Genomic DNA, 19,136 nt, shown 5'->3' with positions numbered 1-19,136 from the left:
GGTTCACTGGTTGAAAATACCTGCTTAAGAACATGCAGGAATTGTTTCTACATAAATGTGTCTCTGACCAAAGAAATTGAAAGTCTGGATTTGGAAATCACAGATTTCATTTATGAAATGAAACATTAATGAGTCCTATAAAAGAACTATCTGTGCATACATCGGTATACAGATGGAGCCTATTGATATTAAAAGCAGATGTTACAAAGTAGGAATTGAGCTTTCAAGCGATCAGGAGAGCTTATTCAATCATTACATCACTCTTTCAGAGGCAGTTTACATTGCTGCTGCAGTAGTCCTTGCTATTATCAAGTCATCCAAGAAATGGGACAGAACCATGTAATAAAATACTGCAATTAGCAGTACAAAGGCAACTGCAGTCCAGTGTGATGTGGCTGTGGATACCATTGAAAAAATTGTTAATGCTTCCCCTATATAAGCAAACAATCATCCATGCCAACACCAAACTGTTTGCTTACAAATCCTTTAATGCTATTAAGATCTCAAATGACAAGCTATGCTGCTTTTGACCACTTTCAGAGCAGCCTTCCAAAGGAGTATTTCCTGGCTAAGAGTCACGAAGTCATTGGATTATACTTGAGAGGAATGGTGTATGAAATCACGGGGACAGAGTTAAAATAAACACCAGCATCTGCAAGTTGGTTTGTCCTGCTTTTGGGTGGGATAGAGTTCATTTTCTTCCTAGTAGTTGGTACAGTGCTGTGTTTTGGATTTAATATGATAATAATGTTGGTAACACATTAATATTTTGGTAGTTGCTCAGTAGATCAGGGACATTTCAGTGTCCCATGCTCTGCCAGTGAGGAAATGCACAAGAAGCTGAGAGGGAGCATGGCCAGGACAGCTGATGTGAGCTATTCCATACCAGAGAGCATCACGCCCACCACACAAACTGGGAGGTGCAGGGAGGGGCCAATCCCTGCTCAGGGCTGGGCTGAGCATCAATCAGTGCCTGGTGAGCAAGTGCAGTGTGCATCATTTCTCTGTCTTCAATTTCATCCCTCTCTCTTTCTCAATTTTGTTACTATTATCTTTATTTCAATTATTAAGGTATTCTTATCTCAGCCCACAGCTTCACTTTTTTCTGATTCTCCTTCCCATCATAGGAGAATGAGCAAGCAACTGTGTGGTGCTTAGCTGCTGTTTGGGTTAAACCAATACAATCTTCAACATCATACTAAAAGCAGAACAGTAAAAAAAGCTCCTCTTCTTGTATTTATAAAGAGAACTGAGCATCTTAGCTGTGCACCAAAACTGAACTAAATCTGTTACAAACATTGCATTTACAAGCGCTTCATTAGAATTACAAAAAAAAAAAATAACACTACTTGTAACAGAAAGAGGGAAGAAATTTTGAACAGCTGTAATATGGAAAAGAACACAGCCTTAAGCTGTGCCAGGGGAGGTTTGGGTGGGACATTAGGAGGAATTTCCACTCAGGAATGGAACAGGGAGGTGTTTAAGGAAAGACTCAAGGATGCGACTTGAACTTGAAGGATGTGGCACTCAGCGCCATGGTCTGGTTGACAAGGTGGTGTTAGGGCACAGGCTGGATTTCAATGATTTCAAAGATTTTCCAACCTAGCTGATTCTTGCAATAAGATTCATGTAACGCATCTCATTTACCAGGGAACATTGTAAAGAACTGGATTAGCTCGATCTCCAGTGCGAGGATTAGTATTAAGAATTCTACCACAGTTTTGAACTCTAATTTGAATTATATTAATAATATTTATGTAATATCTCCTACTACAAAAAAAACAATCTCTTCAGAAAGGAACAATGATTACGAGCTATCAACAAGTGCTTGAGTAAGAAAGGCAATCATTTAGACAGGAAAAGAAATCATGAGGAAATGAGAAATAAAAGGTTTTTGTCTCAGATTAATCTCACTTTATAATGACTTTTTAATTTTAAATTAAGCAATATACAATGTCAGGTCCAGTTTCGATTAGAAGCTTGCCTTGATAATTGGCATGCAGAAGCCTGAAAATAAATTTCTGATCAGTGAACTGTTGAAGAATGCAAATGTGAACTGCAGAACTGCTTAAAGAATCAGATGAACATCATCAGGCAAAGAGAAAAATAGTGCAAATATAAATTCTGTACTGGTAGTAGCTATCAAAGACTGAAAAGGAATATTTAGATGCAGGCTTCCCAGAAAGAAATTAGTATCTAACAATGTTTATAAAACCATGTATGTGTGTGTATCTCATGTATTGAAATATCTGAAGAAAAATATTTTTTTGCCTTTCCAAAGATTTAAGCGACAATAAACACAAAATAGTTATTTCAATTTGCAGACTTCTTGGCAAACTTACATGTAAATAACAAATTGCCCTACATTTAATAAGAAAATAATTACAGTTCCATTTTGCTGATAATGTATCAGTGACCATATTAAGTAAACACTTCCTGAAAGACAGGAGGAGAAAGAAAAACTTAAAGGTAAATATTAAATTATATTCTTTAGTCTATGGGAAGGTAAAGATTAGGAAAAAATTGTTTTAAGTACACAGATTCAAATATATACCTTTTTCTTCCCTTCATGGATCTTTATTTCACCTGGAAAATTACCTTCCATTTCACCATTTTGTTCTCACATCAGCTGCTAAACTGCAAAATGTCTCTATACAAATATTTTTTTTGTTCCCTTTTGAATACTGCTTGTCTACTGCAGTGCACTGAATAGTATTATATAACAGCTTATTATAAAAGAGATGTTATAGCCACTATAACTCAGGATTCTTAATAAACAAAGTAATGAATGTAGGGGATAGAAAATGTGAGCCTGTACTGCAAACTTTTTCTCTCTTTGAGAGGAGAACTTGTAAAAAGAAAAAAAAAACCCCGAAATTATATACATTGGAATTTAAATATACCCTGCTGGAGCATATAGCTAAATGTAAATGCTTGTTTAGAATGGGAACAAAATGTTCAGAGAGGCAAGGGTTAGGAATTGTTCCAGCCTGAAGCAGTCACAACAGCCCCTAAGAGTTTAACAGGTGCAGAACCAAGCCCTCGGGTTTAGTATTTTGACAGAAAAGAAATTCAAATTAGCAGCTTATTTTCAAAATCCCTGGGCAGCCATGCAATTTACACTGCCTGTGGTATGAATGCTGGCTATTCTTCCCCACCTTTTTCCTGTGGGTCATAGTATAGAATTTTCTGGCTCTAATTGAAAAAACATTTAACACACGGTTGGGGAAAAGCAAGGGCTATTTGTGGCTTTCCAAGAAGGAAGGACATATCATGGTGAAGAAGCGAGACACTCAGCACAGAACTCCTTCATACCCCAGGAATCATGTTCTTGATTTATAACAAAATGTGCAGTAGTTGAAGTTTAACACTTCCATCTCATCTCTCTCATAAATCTAGTTTTTTATATATATATATATATATAAAGATCCTCCTGAACTAAACTATCCATCATAATTACACATCCACATTAAAGAAAAACGCTTTGTATTTTTATTTTTTCCCTTAGTTATGCTGTTCGACCTCGCACATCCAGACAACCTGAGATTCAAAAGGTGGCTCTGAATTAGGAATTTCAAATGTCCTTTGCGGATACAAACAGACAGGACAGTGCACTGAAACTCTGACAGGCATCAGCACTGCACTATTCCAAATGCAGCATACACAGGACAACTCATGGCAAAGGCCACCAGCTCACTCCTAGTTTATTACCAGAGGGGCCAGGGGACAATATGAGCCCTCTCACAACCTTGACTTTGCAGATTTTAAAGGAAAACAAACCCCTGTCCCTCCCTCAAAAGCTGCCAAAAACTAGGAAAGGCGTTCATTAGGTTTGGTGTCTGAAGTACCTGAACTCAGGTGCTTTGAACCACATACTTGGCAGCACTGCATTTTGGAAGCGTGTTCCCAATTTGCTTCCTTTTCACATTTCAAAAGGAGAAAATCAAAATTTATCTGTGAGTTTTAATTGGTTTGAAAGGCTGTTTTGTCAAGGCAAAAAATTAGGCCTAAACTCATTTTTAAATAATGTGTCCTTTCTCAAATTAACTAAGGGAGAAGAACCATACACCAAGAGCAACAAGTGAACACTCTCATATACGTTACTCAGTAAAAGATGTAACAAAAAATAAAAAATACAAATTAAATGCTGACAAAGTATTTATTGCAATACCATTATTGAGAGGGGTTTTTCTCCAATGTGTGGATTATTTATTTTTTCAGAACCTGGCCTTTTATTTGGAAATAAATGACATTTCTGCTTCTCCTGTGCTAGTTAAGATATGAGATAGGTGTGATGTAGGAAACCAGATCTTCTCAGAGCTCCCATTCCCAGAACAACTATCCATTTGGTTACATTATCAACGAGCAAGTATCTCATTTCCCCATGATTCATGTTTTGTATTGGTAAATAAGCATAATGATGTTAACCTACTCGGTAGTTATCTACTTTAGAATTGGACTTTAAGAAACAAAGTTATTATCACTCTTTCTTGCTAAGTAATTGGTGTGCTGCCTTGGATAAAACTGACTTCATCTGCATCAGAACATGAATAAAGACTCAAGTATCTTGAATATTCAGCTCTTCCAAATCTCAGCTTCAAAGGTCTATCTGGACCACTGAGATGTGAACATTATTAAGTATGCAGGCCAAGGAAGAAGAGGGAAAAAAACCCCCCAAAAAAACCCAAAAAATAGAAGTAGCACTTAGCTTCAGTCAAAGCACTTTTCTAAGCCATTTTCATGTACACTCTCACTTTATCTGAGATAGACTTTTTGCCCAAGTGATCTTCACAACAGGATTTAGCTGTCAGTCTGCATAGGCTCAGAGGAAATACTGGCTTTCTCTGTCCCTTTATCACTGAAATGCTTCTTCTGACCTCTCTTACTCTTCTCCTTATGGACACTGAAATATTGCAGCTCTTCTGCCATAATGAACCCTCTTGGCATTCAGCTAATCTGTACTGAAAAGGTGTGAGCCACTGTTTCACCCTGTGCCTTTGCATTAAACCCTTACCAGTTCCCTTCATAAAATCCAACAGGAAAAGCCTAATTTCAGGTTTCAGCCCATCACCAATGTAAACTGTCCAAAAAGCAGATTAAAAAAATGCATTTTAGAGGATAGGATATAAAAGGCAGGATATTTTAATGCATTTTACAGGATATACAAGGCAGTGCATCTACTTGGCTCCTCATCTTGGGCACTCCTCCCTGAAGTGCCTCTGAGATTCTGTGCCAATTCCATGAAAAAAACCAAAAAAAAGGGTAATACTGTGAAGGACTCTGCTTGGGAAAGCCAAGTAGCTAGTGAGCAACCATACGAAATAAATCGATGGCACGAGTCCAAATCTTACAGGACAGGTGTCTAATCATACAATTTAAATGTACACACATGCAGAGCATTAATTGGCACCCAAGCTGGCAGTTTCACAGGGGAGGCCAAGAAATTAATCAGCCATGGGAAATAAACTAACCTCATGCTTGAGCATCGCTCCTACAGAACACGGCTGAAATGCAGCGTGTTAGTAAGAGGTACAAGTGTTGTGTGAGTTGTGTTTGCTCTATAACAAGTAGCAGCCTTTGTCTCAAACACTTTCAAAGGAGAGCACAGGTCATTAGAACCTAGGGTTTGAGAAACCTCTCGTCTGTTTGCCAAAATCCTCCAGCACTTCTTCACCTTTGTGAAGTTATTTTTTTCCAAAAACTCAGATTACTAACCCAGTCAACGAAATAACTATTCAATCCACAAAAAATTAGGATCTTGAGCATCTCACTCCTTGCCATTCCCTGCCAAAAGCAGATGACAGTCCTTTAGTACTTTGTCAGTGTTAAGGTAGGTAGGAATGTGGCTAATTATGAGGCATTTATGTGTTACTTTAATAGGAAAAATATAAAACCCTTACATGCATTTCAGCACATTTAAACCACGATTAAATCACTTTTAAGAAAACATATTTTGTGAAAAGGTGAACTGTGATCTAACTTCAAAACCCAAGAAAACATTTTATGATACACAGAGCAGCACAGTTCAGATTTTTCACTAAATTCTCCAAGATAAAGCTGTGGCAGCGTGATGGATTTTCATCCCACATGTTTTCCTTCCCAATTAACAACTGACCATGACACCACAGTTTGGATTGCAATGGACTACTACAGAATAGCTACTTGTGTGCCACAGGACTGCTCACCAGTGACAGAGGTCCTGAGCTGAACAGTAAAAAGATGTTTTGCCAGCAGAACATGCTGCCGACTAAAACTGGTGGGGAATGAGTTTTGTCTGCCACTGTGATGCTTTTGAAACCAAATATGATGCTGCATAGTATCAGGTAACATCTTGGGGAAAAAAAAAAACCAGCCCAAAGTGCTGCCACGCTATCAATCAATGTGTTTTCCTTCAGTAATTTAGAAATAATTGATTATGGAGCATCAGAATGACCAATGCAACTGAGAAGGCATTCCCTCTATACTTCCTGTAGCTGTTTGAGATCAAACAAGATTTATGCTCCTTTTTCCCCCCATAAAATTCATCCCCAAAAGCTCATAGCAAGAGTGAAGATTTATGTCAAAATATCTTGTCATCGCTGAGGTAAAAGGGCACATTCTTTGCATTTAGGCAGCATGATTCAGCCCAAAACTTACAGGAAAAGTAGATAATATGTGTGAAGAAGATTAAAGCAGTTTCTACAGAGATCTGTACTGAAATGTTTATCTGGGACTAGCATTAAAAAAATGGTGCATGCAAATTATTCTCAAATCTCAGTAGCAACATATGAAATTGGTGTATCCTGAGTTTTCAGTTCAAACTACTCAATGTGAGTAGACCAAGCCTAATTGTCAGCTTTCATCACTGACTGTGTGATCACCACTGAAGATACAGAAGTTCACAGATCACATCAGATTCCTGAATGATTTGAAATGATTTAAAAGTACAGAATAGTTTTTCTCCACCATTTGATAAAATAGAAATGAAGAAGAATTTACCCCACTAAGGATCAATGCCAAATGTGACAAGCATTCATAGTCTACTTTTAAAATGGAAAGCATAAAGAACAGAGGCACAACAATAACAGCACAGAATGCATCTAAAAGAAAATAGCTTTCAGTTGATGTGCAACTACATGATTATATTCCCACCATCAGTCAAACCCAGCCCCTTCTGCAGATGTTTATTCTTTTCTCTCCTGTTTGGTTATTATGGTTCATTATGTTGAGGGACTAAGCTGATTGAAATGTTCATGGAGATGACTGCTGCAGTAAAATGCGTAAAAGAGGAGGGAAAAAAAAAACCAACCAGGAATGCAGGGAGGGCAGGAGGAGAGAGAGCTTTTTATAACTCAGTAGCCCTGACTGCTGCATCAGAAACAGTGCAAAAGAAAGGGTGGGGGGAGGCTAAATACATGGCTTTTTCGAACAATAATAAATCATACGCCATATATAGGCCAAAAATGAAAGAGGCTCTGTGTTCAGATGTAAACTTCTGGCAAGACCTGGTTTGTTGTCAGGTTCCCAGACACAAAATAGACACTCTGTTCACTTAGCATGAAGCCCTGCAAGAAGCAGGGAGCTCCAGAGACTCTTGGCTCTCCTCAAGTCTCATTAGGTCTGCATATTAATGACTTGCAGCAATAGAAAGAGGCCCTGTGGCTGCCTCCTCTTCCCCTGGTGCCTGGGTTTCCCATCGTTAAGGGCACAGTGACTAGAGCAGCAAGAAAAGAGGGGACATTAACAGAGCAGGAGGGTGAGGCAGCACTGCTGTGACAGCACTGGGTCCCCTGCCCTGGTGCCTCCTAAGGTGGGGGAATGAAAAAAAAAGCAGAACTGGCAGTATTTTGTATTACATGGTTGTAGCAAACCTTTATACGCGACAGAGCGCAAAGGAAACAAGGGGAAAGGCAGCACAAAGATGTAGCAGACCTGGGGAGGCTGTGGTAGGAAAGAAAGCCCAGCATTTGTAGCTAAAATGCAGCGAGAGGGTGAGCGTGAATTCTAATGCACAGGCTCTGAACAAATGCTCCTTTCAGAAGCAAAGTGACAGTATGAGAACTAAGACAGCAAGCCCTACATATGGGCATAACACTGCAATGTGTGTATTTCCTAAGTGATTCATAGTCTCTTAAAGCCTTTCCCTCCTCTGTCAGGAAAATGTATTTAATAACATCTTATTAACATGGAGACCACTTGCTCTATATGGTGCCTCAATTTGAATTAACAGACAATCCTCCAAAAATTTGAAGGTATTACACATTCAGAGCACCCAAAAAAAAAAAAACCACAACCCTCACAGTCTGGCTGTCATTCAATCACTGGGTTCATTCTTTCCCTTGGGAACTCCTCCTTCACTTCGCATTGCTGTGCCAGCTGAAGTGCCTACTAAACAGAACTGCTTAATGCTTTGACATTCTCTAAATCTGCCATAGGAGAAAATGTTCTACAAAATGCACCAAGAACTTTGTTTTAATGTGCAGGAAGTTTTGCTACAGTGAATGATGGAGTATAACACACCAATTCCCATCCCCAACCAAACGAATAAAATGAATTCTGCCCCGTGACCAAAAGAGGTTCAAAATTGCCTCCTTGTCCAGGCAACTGTAGCAGCAAGCTGATGTAAACCCAGCCTCCCAAAAAACAAATACGCTCACCTTATTTATGCCTCTCTTGTATTATATATCCTATAAGTAACTGTTCCTTCTAGTCTCCCTACTTAAAGATCCAATATTTCCATTCCCTTATCAGACTTACCAGAGGATTGACCTCGATTAGTGGCATCATGATCACTGTCTCCTTGCTCACTGTCTCCATGACCACTGTCCTTAGAGCTTACTATGTCTGCTTCCTGGAACGCAGAACTGGACACAGAAACATCTTTACATTAGAACGAACACGGAAAGAGGAGCTCGTAAAACATTCTTCCGCCATCACATGGCCAAACACGGCGCTGCATTTCCCCCCTACCCCCTCACTCCTGCACGGTTTCCACGCAGGTGCCCTGCACACCCTGAACAAAACCAGCAACTTTCAGACCTTGCAAGGGTTATTGCCCCTCCTGACTTCCGTGTGGTCTGCAAAAGTCATTTGGTAGCATTTCTTAAAGCTGAACTTCAGCTCAGCGAGACAATGCTTTCTGGGAGACCCTACAGAAGCATGTGATTAAGTATTTGAAGCACGTTTTGGACTCGTACAAACCGAGATTTTGTTCTCTTTTCAGCTAGTTTGGAAACCAGTTTAGAAAAGCCGTAATTCGAACTCATTTGGTGCATCTACATCCATTCGACTTTCAACTGCTTTACTACCCAGTTACATCTGCAGTAAATACATTTCTGCACAGCACTCAGACTTGCTAAAGCATGCATGAGGAAACCAAGGCTGCAGAGCTCCTACCTGTTTACTCGTCGGGGTCTGTCAACTAGATAACTGAGCTCAGCACGCTGATGCTTCGTCTAGGAGAAAACAAATTATTGGGAGATGTTTTAACTCCTGATATTTCTGTAACCAGCAGCAGAAAATATACGAGGGAGCAGCTCACCACAGTCACTATAAATGGCAATGCTTAGCTGCAAGTAGGCCTGCAAAATCTGTTTCTAGAATGTAAGGGGGGAAGGAATCAGCTCTTAGTCACACAGATGGGAAGGCACAAGGGATTTTTTTTCTGGAGTTTTTTGAGACAGGACTCTGACGTTTACTCACAGTGCACACTGTTGAGCATCACAAGGACTCCCACCAAAAAATTAGCATAACTATTTCTAGAGTTGTGGACTGCTTTGATGGTGCTGGTATTGCACCATAAGGAAAAAAAAATATATATTGAGATACCCTCAAGTCATTAAAAAGGCAGCAGAAGTTAAGAGTTTTGTAGACATTTTGAGGCAAGGGCAGTACTACAAATCAGTATTAGAAATTTCACTGCAGAACTTAATGCCTTAGAATATACCATCCAAACCACCTTTGTGAGACTGGAAAACACTCAGGTTTCATTCAGGGTAGGAGAGAAGGGGAGGTTTTCACTAGTGCACAGGCAGAGAGGTGCTGACAATATGTATCAGCTAACCCAGCACAAAATGATTAATGGGGGAGTGGTGTGGCATGGTAAATGCTTTAGTAAAAATTCTCTACACACCAGGTAACACAACATTGGCGAGATTGCAGGGGACATTAAGTCTCAGCACACAATTTTACAGAAACTCCTTCTTGCTGCTTTTCTTTGCAAACTTTGGGGTTATAAAGAGCTGTGCAGACAGAGTCAAGAAAAGCCAAAAACCCTAATTCACAGATTAATTAAAGCTCCTGCTAACTACAGCGATTGTCAGAGTCCCAAAGGGGGTTTCCCCCAAAGCTTTACTTGCACATGAAAAGATTTCAGGACTGAAAAACACGCGAGGTGTTTAAAGCCTTCCTTCAGAGCATCCTGTGATTACACCCCGCGTCACTTCAGCCTTGTCAAGCGGAGAGATGCTGCAAAGAGCTGTAACCCCCCCCATCTCTCAACCCACAGGCAATCCACTGACAGCTCCCGCAGCCTCGGGGGCATCTTTGCGCCCCGATGCTGCCCAGATTCCTTCGGAGGCACCGCAGGGGGGTGCGAGGGGGACTCAGGGGGAACACGCTTGGCTGCAACAGCTGCTCAGCCCGAGCGGGAGGGAGCCAGCGGTGTGCGTGTGTGTTTCTACCCCGCAATTGCCTCTGAGACCCCCGCCTGTCCCTAAAACCCTCCAAAGATGACAGGGCAGAGCAGGGAGAGGCAGCGGACGGATTAAAGGAGAAACGAGCAGGATTGGGAATGCAGAACGCCTTTCGCGACGGGAGAGGAGGAGGAGCGGGAGCTTGGGGAAGGATGCTCGGGGATGAAGTCTGCGCGGGCTGGCGGGGTGCGGGATGCCGGGGGGTGCCGCTCCTTACCTCGCTGGACAAAATGCTGCCGTTGGAGATGATGTCGGGCTGCTGGTCGGCGTAGCCGGTGACGATGGCCCCGCAGGGGTTGTGCTCGGCGTCGGTGCTGCGAGAGGGGCTGCAGGGCTTGAGGAACATCAGGTCGGTCTTGGCGGACTCGGGGGTGAGGCAGACTTGGTAGCAGTAGTTCTGGTTGTGGTGGTGGGAGCCGAAGCTGCCCGACTCCTCCACCGGCACCTGCGCGGGGTTGCTGGGCACGTTGGAGCTCTGCACCAGCATGATGTCCGACTTGCTGAGCTTCTTCTTGCGGGCCCGCGCCTGCCGGCTGCAGCAGGGGCAGCAGCAGCAGCAGCCCAGGCAGCAGTCGCTGGCCAGGCAGGTGTAGATATTGAGCTTCTTCTCCTTCTGGCAGCGCACCGCCAGGACGATCATGGCCAGCAGGAAGATGAAGGAGACGGAGCCCAGGGCGATGATGAGGATGAGCGTGAGGTCCAGCGAGTTATCCCCGCCGGAGCGGCTGGGGCGATGCTCGCCGGAGCCTCCGCCGCCTCCCCCCGCCCCGGTGCCCGCGGCCGGACCGCCGCCGCCCCCGGAGCGCTCTCCCGCGCCGTCCACCAGCACCACCTGCACGGCGGCCGTGGAGGAGAGCGGCGGCTGCCCGTGGTCGCGCACCTCGATCACCAGCTCGTAGGGGCGCTGCGGGTCGCGCTTGGCCGGCACCCTGCGGGCCGTCCGCAGCTCCCCGGAGCGCCAGTCCATGCGGAAGAGCCCGGCCTCGTTGCCCCGCGCGATGCTGTAGGTGAGGCGGGCGTTCTCGCCGTCGTCGGCGTCCACGGCCGCCACCCGGCTGACCAGGTATCCCGGCTCGGCGCCGCGGGGCAGCGCCTCCCGCGCCGGGGTCCCGTTGCGGCCGGGCACGGGGCTGACGATGGCGGGGGCGTTGTCGTTCTGGTCCACCACGATGATGTGCACGGTGGCGTTGCCGGCCAGCGGCTGCGGCTCCTCGCCCGCGTCGCGGGCCTCCACCTGGAAGCTGAACTCTTTGAGCTGCTCGTAGTCGAAGGAGCGGAGGGCGTAGAGGAAGCCGTTCTCGGAGTTGATGGAGACGTAGGTGAAGACGGACATGCCCTGGATCTGGCTCTCCAGGATGGAGTAGGCGAGGCGGGCGTTGGCGCCCTGGTCGCGGTCGGTGGCGCTGACGGCGTAGATGTAGGCGCCGGGCACGTTGTTCTCGCTCACGTACACCTGGTACACGGGCTGGCTGAAGCGCGGCGCGTTGTCGTTCACGTCGCTCACCCGCACCTGGATGGACTTGCTGGTGCTGAGCGGCGGCTCGCCGCGGTCCCGGGCCACCACGGTCAGCGTGTAGGCGTCGCCGCCCGGCTGCTCGCGGTCCAGCGGCCCCTCGGTGACGATGGTGTAGTAGTTCTTGAAGGAGCTCTTGAGGCGGAAGGGCGCGTCGCCCTGCAGCAGCTCGCACTGCACCTGCCCGTTCTCCTCCGAGTCGCGGTCCGAGACGCTGAACAGGGCCACCACGGTGCCCGGCGCCGCCGCCTCGCTCACCGCCTCCTTGACGGTGGAGAAGCTGATCTCGGGCGCGTTGTCGTTGGCGTCCAGCACCCGCACCAGCACCTTGCAGTGCGCGGGCACGGCGTTGGGCCCCAGGTCCTTGGCTTGCACGTACACCTGGTACACGCTGCTCTCCTCGTAGTCCAGCTCGCCGCTCACCTCCAGGCGCCCGGTGCGCGGCGCGATGCCGAAGAGCTCCCGGGCGCGGGCCGAGATGTGGCTGCTGAAGGAGTAGATGATCTCGCCGTTCTGCCCCTCGTCGGGGTCCGTGGCGTTCAGCTGCAGCACCAGCGTGCCCGGCGGCGAGTTCTCCGGCAGCGACACGGTGTACACGGGCTGCTCGAAGGCGGGCACGTTGTCGTTGGAGTCCAGCACCCTGACGGTGAGCAGGGCGGTGCCGGTGCGCTGCTGGGGCTGCCCGCCGTCCACGGCCGTCAGCACGTAGCGGTGCACCGCCTGCTGCTCCCGGTCCAGCGGCTGGTCCAGCACCAGCTCGGCGAAGCGGTTCCCGTCGCCCTGAGTCTGCACGTCGAGGGAGAAGTAGCTGTTGGGGGTGATCTCGTAGGTGCGCAGGGAGTTGGTGCCCACGTCGGGGTCGAAGGCGCTCTCCAGCGGGAAGCGGGTGCCCGGCGTGGCGCTCTCCGAGATCTCCACGGTCAGGTCGGGCTCCGGGAAGGAGGGCGGGTTGTCGTTGATGTCCAGCACCTCGATCTCCACGCGGAACAGCTCCAGGGGGTTCTCCAGGAAGACCTCCAGGTGCAGCAGGCAGGAGGGGCTCTGCTTGCAGATCTGCTCCCGGTCGATCTTCTCGTTCACGTAGAGCACCCCGGTCTCTAGGTTAAGCTCCAGGTAAGGGCTGCGGGAGTTGGGCGCCGTCTGGAAGCGCCGAGCCGAAAGTTTTGTAATGTCCAAGCCCAGGTCCTCGGCGATATTCCCCACGAACGTGCCATGCTCCTGCTCTTCCTGCACCGTGTAATGGAGCTGGCAAAAAGCCCCCTCCACCATCCAGAGCAAGGCAAAGAGGAATAGCACAACCATCTCCAGACGGGGAAAGAGATTCCCCCCTCCCCGACACCACCGCTGCCTCCTCTTCCAAAAGCCACCTCCTCCTCCTCCGAAAATACACAGTGCAGCGTGTGTGCGTGTGTGCGTGTCTGTGTGTGCGCGTCTGTGTGTCCGTGTGCGCGCGGGCGCGTGCCCGCGCCTGCAAGCGTGCGGAGAGAGGGAGAGAGAGAGGGGTATCGGGGGAAAGGGAGGGGGAGAGGTTGGTTTGGGGGGCTGGGGGGGGGGGGGAGGGCTTGCTAGGTACTATTTCTTCTGATTCATGTTAGGGTTTTTTTTCTCCCCCATCTCCCCTCCTTTTTGTTACGGGGATTATTGTTTCACACGCTGAGCAAACGAAGAAGAAGACAGGCGTCCCCGCTTCATCTGTGATCTTCGAAATGTACGGCCAACTAAAATAGCGATTAGCCGGCTGTAGCTAGAGACACACACTGTAGCCCTCTTTTATTTATTCCGAGAGTCTTGGCACTGCACCGCGGCAGCAGCAGTGGCGGCGGAGACAGCAGCAGCAGCAGCAAATTCCAAGGAGGAAATTTTTGTATTTCAAGATTGTCCTCGGTTTGTCTTCCTGGTGGGAGTTGGAGGGTAGATGCTGCTGGAACAGCCGGTGGGCATGCCCTCTTTGGATGCAAGGAAAAGGCAGAAAACCGCGAAATTAAAAAAAAAAAAAAATTACCCGCAAAAAGACTTCATATATTAAAAAAAAAAAAAAAGGCAGAGAGCAGCTTAGCTACCCAAAACTTTCATTCCCCGATGTCCCTGGTATTTCCTTTTTTTTTTTTTTTTTAATTTAAAGATTTTAGATTTCTCTCTCCTCTGTCAAAGCTCTTTCCTTTTCTTCTCTTATTGCTACGAGCACGTTCATCATCATCACTCTGCTTTTACGGCGGTGCCGATCGCGGTGGGGATTTTTTTTTTTTCCCCTCTCTTGCTGCTTTTCTCGCTTAGCCCCTGTGTCTGTGTGTGCCGCCGCCGCTGCGCTCCCGCCGCTGCGCTCCCGCCGCCGCTGCGCTCCCGTCCCGGCTCCGCTCCCGTCCCGGCCGCCCCGAGCTCTGCCAGCAGTTTCTGAGCGGGCAGCGCTCCGCTCCGCTGTTTTTGCGCAGCGCCCGGCTCCTGCCAACCAATCGGCGCGCAGCACCGCCCCCGGGGGCGGCGTCCCATTGGCCGCGTCGCGCTTCGAGGGCGCTGCGTCACGGCTGGGCGGGGCCGAGCCGCGCACGGGCTGGGCGGGCAGAGCGCGCGCCGGCCGCCTCAGCGCCTCAGCGCTCCGTGCCTGCTGAGCGCCCGGGGATCCCTGCCCGCTTCCCTCCTTCCCTGCCCGCTTCCCTCCTTCTTTCCCTCCTTCCCCTCCTTCCCCGCTTCCTTCCCTTCTTCTCTCCCCTCCCCGAGCGATGTTTCCCCCGCCGCGGCCGCTGGATCTCCGCTCGTCCCTGGCACACACACACGCACCCGGGTAAAAGTCAACAAGCCCCGCTGCTTGGAGAGGGATTTTCCACCCAGCCGCCGCCACCAACTTTCCTTTCCAGTGGAGCTTTCTTTGGAAAAAAAAAAAAGCGTAAACAAAGGGAAACTTGCGGTTGTTGTTGTTGTTCCATTCCCCTTCCCCGCCCCTCGGTGTGTTCCACAGTGGAGAGAGCGCAACTTTCCGTCATTTATTTACCCGTGCGGCGTTTGCAGCTCCGGCCAATTTAAAGCACGGCAAGCCTGCGCCGGTATTTTCCTATTTCCATTTTGGAATTTCCGCTGGTGCAACAGGAGACAGTGAGGCGCGGTGGAAGAGGGAGAAGGAGGAATACTGCCTGTCATTGGGTGCTCAGGGTGGTGGGGCGGATATCCCTGGAGTGGGATATTCCCTCAGGGATAACCAGAGCAATCCAAGGGAAGCGCTCCGGTACCGGCTGTCGGTGCTGGCTGAGAGATCCACGTCCCTAAGGCTGCCGAATAAATAAATTAAGAGTAAAAGAATACAATACTTACAATTCTTGTGGAGGGTTTCCCCCCCAAATGTTACTTTATTTGAACAGCAGCACAAAGCAGGGACATGCACCTCTCTAACCCCATCACTAATCCATCACACAGCAACGGCTCCGTCCGCGCGTCTCAATGAACTACAGGCGCGTTTCTCCTGCGGAAACGCAGGAATCCACATTAGGATGGAGAGGCCCCGGCACGGCTCTCCCCGAGAAGCTGAGGATGCCCCATCCTAGGAAGTATTCAAGGCCAGGCTGGACGGGGCTCGCAGCACCCCGGTTTGCTGCAGGACGTCCCTGCCCGTGGCAGGAGTGGCTGGAACCAGCCGGCCGTGAAGCTCCCTAGCAATCCCCAGCAATTCCCAGCAATCCCAGCCGTTCCGCGATGTCCAGAGCAGGGCTCCAGCTCCCGGAGCCGCGGGCGCGCCCCCGCCCCGCCCCTCCCCCAGCGGCGCGGCCGCTGTGGCGGGCGGCGAGCGCCCCCCAGTGCCGCCAGCGCCGCACTGCGCCCGCCAGCACCGCCGCCGCCGCCCCGCGGGGCACTCAGCGCGCCCCGCTCCGCTCCGGGACCCGCTCCGGGAGCCGGCCCCGGCCCTGCCGCCGCTCTCCGCCCTGCCCCGCGCTCCCCTGGCCGGCTGTGAGGCCGCGGCAGGCAGGGAGATGCCCACTCTCCCCCAAACTGCATCCCGTTCTCCCCTTCTGCGTGGCTCCCTACCCACCCCCGGGCTCTGTGGCAGGGCGATTCCGGTGGGTGCTTTGCAGACAAATTGAATTTTTTGGGTTTGCTTTTTTTTTCAGAACGGCCCGGCTGCTCGCGCTGCCCGTGGGATGCGGATGGGGAGCTCGCTGCCTTGCCTGCCCGTGCAGAAGCGCCGCCGCTCCCCTGCCCGTCCGCTGCCGCCAGCTCCGGGCGCGGCCAGCGGAGATCCTGCCTGGGGGAGCGACCCGTGGCTGCCCGTAGGGAAGCGGCCGGGCTGCCCGGCACTGAACGCGACCTGGGGCAGTTCTAGCCCTTCTCTCCCCGGAGCGGCCACCTCTCCTGCCTTCGAGGAACGCGGGCGAAACCCGATAGACCGAGCCCGCCCGTGCCCGTGTCCGTGCCCGCCTCTGCGGGCCGGAGGAAGCCCCGGAGGTAGGGCTGGGAGGGAGGGACACATCCCCGGGCTCGGGGCGCTCCCGAGGCGCGACACCCACGCGAGGGGGGCAGCAGCAGCACACACACACACACATTTCTGTCCACACACGTGTATAGGCGCGGGGGGAGCCGCCTGCCGCCCTCCCGGGGGCCCCGCAGCCCGGGGATCCGATCTGCCCCCGCGATTCCAAGCGCAGCCGGGGCTCCATTTTGGGAAGCGGCGGGGATCCGCGGCCGCCCTCCCGCTAATGCCGAGTGACAAATCGCACTTAGGCGATACATGAACGAGAAAATGATTTATGGATTTTCGCGACGGTCTGAGCCGATGAAGGCGACATGAATTATCCATCCTAATGTGCAATATATCATTTTCTAATAACGCTGGGTTGGCCCTAACGCTGCGCGCTGCTCCCTTCGATAGCAGGTATCGATTCGGCACGGTCCGAGCGCCGGCTTCCCGCCGGACACGTACCTCCTGCAGCACCAGCTGAGAGCTGTGTATTTACTTCTTCCTAAAGCCCAGGGCTATGGACAGACCCCTGACACCGTGGCCTTTAGTTTTTCCATCTGGCATCGTTTAATTTGGCAATTACTATGCCGAATGAAGACTAATCTTTCGTATCGCTGCGTTTCACTCGGTGCTGTGATTTGGAGGTGGAGAGAGAGGATGCCAGGTTTGTAAATGCTCCGTGCTGATGGGGATGGCACCTGGGTGAGTCAAGCCTTTCTCTGCTGCCAAATCCTCCTTGGCACCCCGAGTACAACGGGGCACTTTCTAACAAGGAGAGCAGATGCTAAATCATACTTCTGCTCACACAGAGCTTCCCTGGCACCTCCATTTACCAAGTCTCAAAAGACAAAATTTTTGCTTTTAACTCACACACAGCAGGAAGGTGAGTCATCCGCACACAAAACCGAATTCATGTGCATAAGAGGGACAAGAGTTGCCAGATCTGGAGGGCGCTCAGCCCCAGGTCCAGCCTGTGCTGGTGCCCCAAGGCCAGGGCATCCCCCCTGCCCCAGCCAAGTTCTTTTGCCCTTCATCACAGAGCTGCAGTGAAGTCATGGTGACATAAACTATGAACAATCCCAATCATTTATCTAAATGGTTCCAAGTCTAAAATATCACTTTCACATTGAGAAGGACAAGAAAGTTCTGGCCTTCCATGAGACAAAAAAAACAAAGATGGGGAAGATGGAGATAAAGGATTATTGCATTCATTTGGAGTAGGGCATTAAATTAGTGATTACTGGGGAAAGGGTGAAGAAATGCTTCATTTCTCATTAGCCAAATACATTTTTCCATTGCTCAGATACAAAAGGAGTCACATGTATAAGAAAACATCCAAATGCTGTGTTCTGGAATAAACAATCTCTATCCTAACCTGCACAATCATATTTTAGGTTGTAGAAAGCTAAACCACATAGTTTAGTTGAGTCACCAAAATGGATGTTCGGGTTCTATTTTAGGTTCAGTCTTAGTTTCAGGCTGGGGAACACTGTGGCCTCTTTACTATCTGGATGTTAAAAACACATCAAGAATTGGCCTCCCCTGTCCCTTAAAGATCCTAGATTGTTATTCCTTGTTTTAATATGAATTATCTTAAAAAAAAAAAACAAAAAAAACAAACAAAACCCACCCAGGTTTTCCCTCAAGGAAATGACAGCTCATGGTGCAGCAAAGATTACTGGAATCAGTGATAGGATTTGGATTGTAAATAAGAAACAAAAGATGCTATGGTTAGAAAAAGCCTGCTTCCTAAGAGGAAGATGTATATGTACTACTGATGGGGCCATGGGATGAAATCCTGCTTCAAAGCAAGGTCGATACAGAACAATTTCTCAAATTAACTAAGAGGCCTGGTTAAAGTATCAGAGGGGAAGGTTCACTGCCACCACTCCCTCAATGGATTTCTCTCTTAATTGCCAATGAGGAGACAAAACAGGAAGGCTAGACAATCTGGCTAATCAATAAAAAAAGCCTGTCTTCATGTTTGCCTCAGGAGCACTCTGTATGTCAGATCGATGTGGAAGCCACCAAAGTTCTTGCAGGGGTCACCAGTGATTAAGACATTTTCTGATGGTTTTTAAACAACCCCAGAGACAAGCATCTGCCACAAGGTTGAAGATAGGAGCAGAACTAGAGATCCAGCGTTAATCATCCCCTTCACACTTCTGGGAGTGCCCCTGGTGATGAAAACAGTTCTTTGTATTTATGACCTCAGACAGCTGTTTTAATAAGTGATGATCAAATATGACTTCATTACGTGCTCTGTGCTCCACCAGTCATCAGATATGGATGATGGAGCCTCTCCAGGAGGTGCCAGGAGTCTAGAACAGAATGACAGTGGATGCATCCTACAGGAGCTTCTTAAAGCCAGCTTCTCCCTCCTTTCCTTTGCCTGCCCCCAAACATTCAATACACATTTCAGGGAGACTACTCAAGCACAAGAAGCTGTTCAGTGTGAAACAGTAGATTGGTACAGCCTGCTGCTATTATCCTGCCTTCTCCAGCTTTC

General features: G+C 48.6%; 1 protein-coding gene across 3 annotated transcripts in view; it reads right to left on the bottom strand.

The window, feature by feature from the left end:
• PCDH10 (protocadherin 10) overlaps positions 1 to 14,535 on the bottom strand; it is a 36,046-nt gene extending 21,511 nt beyond the window's left edge. For all 3 annotated transcript variants that reach the window (XM_030947010.1, XM_030947011.1, XM_030947012.1), the window contains exons 1-3: positions 10,891 to 14,535; positions 9,376 to 9,434; positions 8,737 to 8,843 (exon numbers count right to left, since the gene is read on the bottom strand). In XM_030947010.1, the coding sequence (XP_030802870.1) occupies positions 8,737 to 8,843; positions 9,376 to 9,434; positions 10,891 to 13,488 (2,764 nt within the window). In that variant the 5' untranslated portion in view covers positions 13,489 to 14,535. The remainder of the gene's footprint in view (positions 1 to 8,736; positions 8,844 to 9,375; positions 9,435 to 10,890) is intronic.
• Between the last annotated feature and the right edge of the window lie 4,601 nt (positions 14,536 to 19,136).

This window comes from Camarhynchus parvulus, chromosome 4 (genome assembly GCF_901933205.1).
Source record: "Camarhynchus parvulus chromosome 4, STF_HiC, whole genome shotgun sequence".
Classification (NCBI taxonomy): domain Eukaryota; kingdom Metazoa; phylum Chordata; class Aves; order Passeriformes; family Thraupidae; genus Camarhynchus; species Camarhynchus parvulus.
The sequence above is the reverse complement of the archived record's forward strand: the minus strand, read 5'-3'. Positions and strand labels throughout refer to the sequence as shown.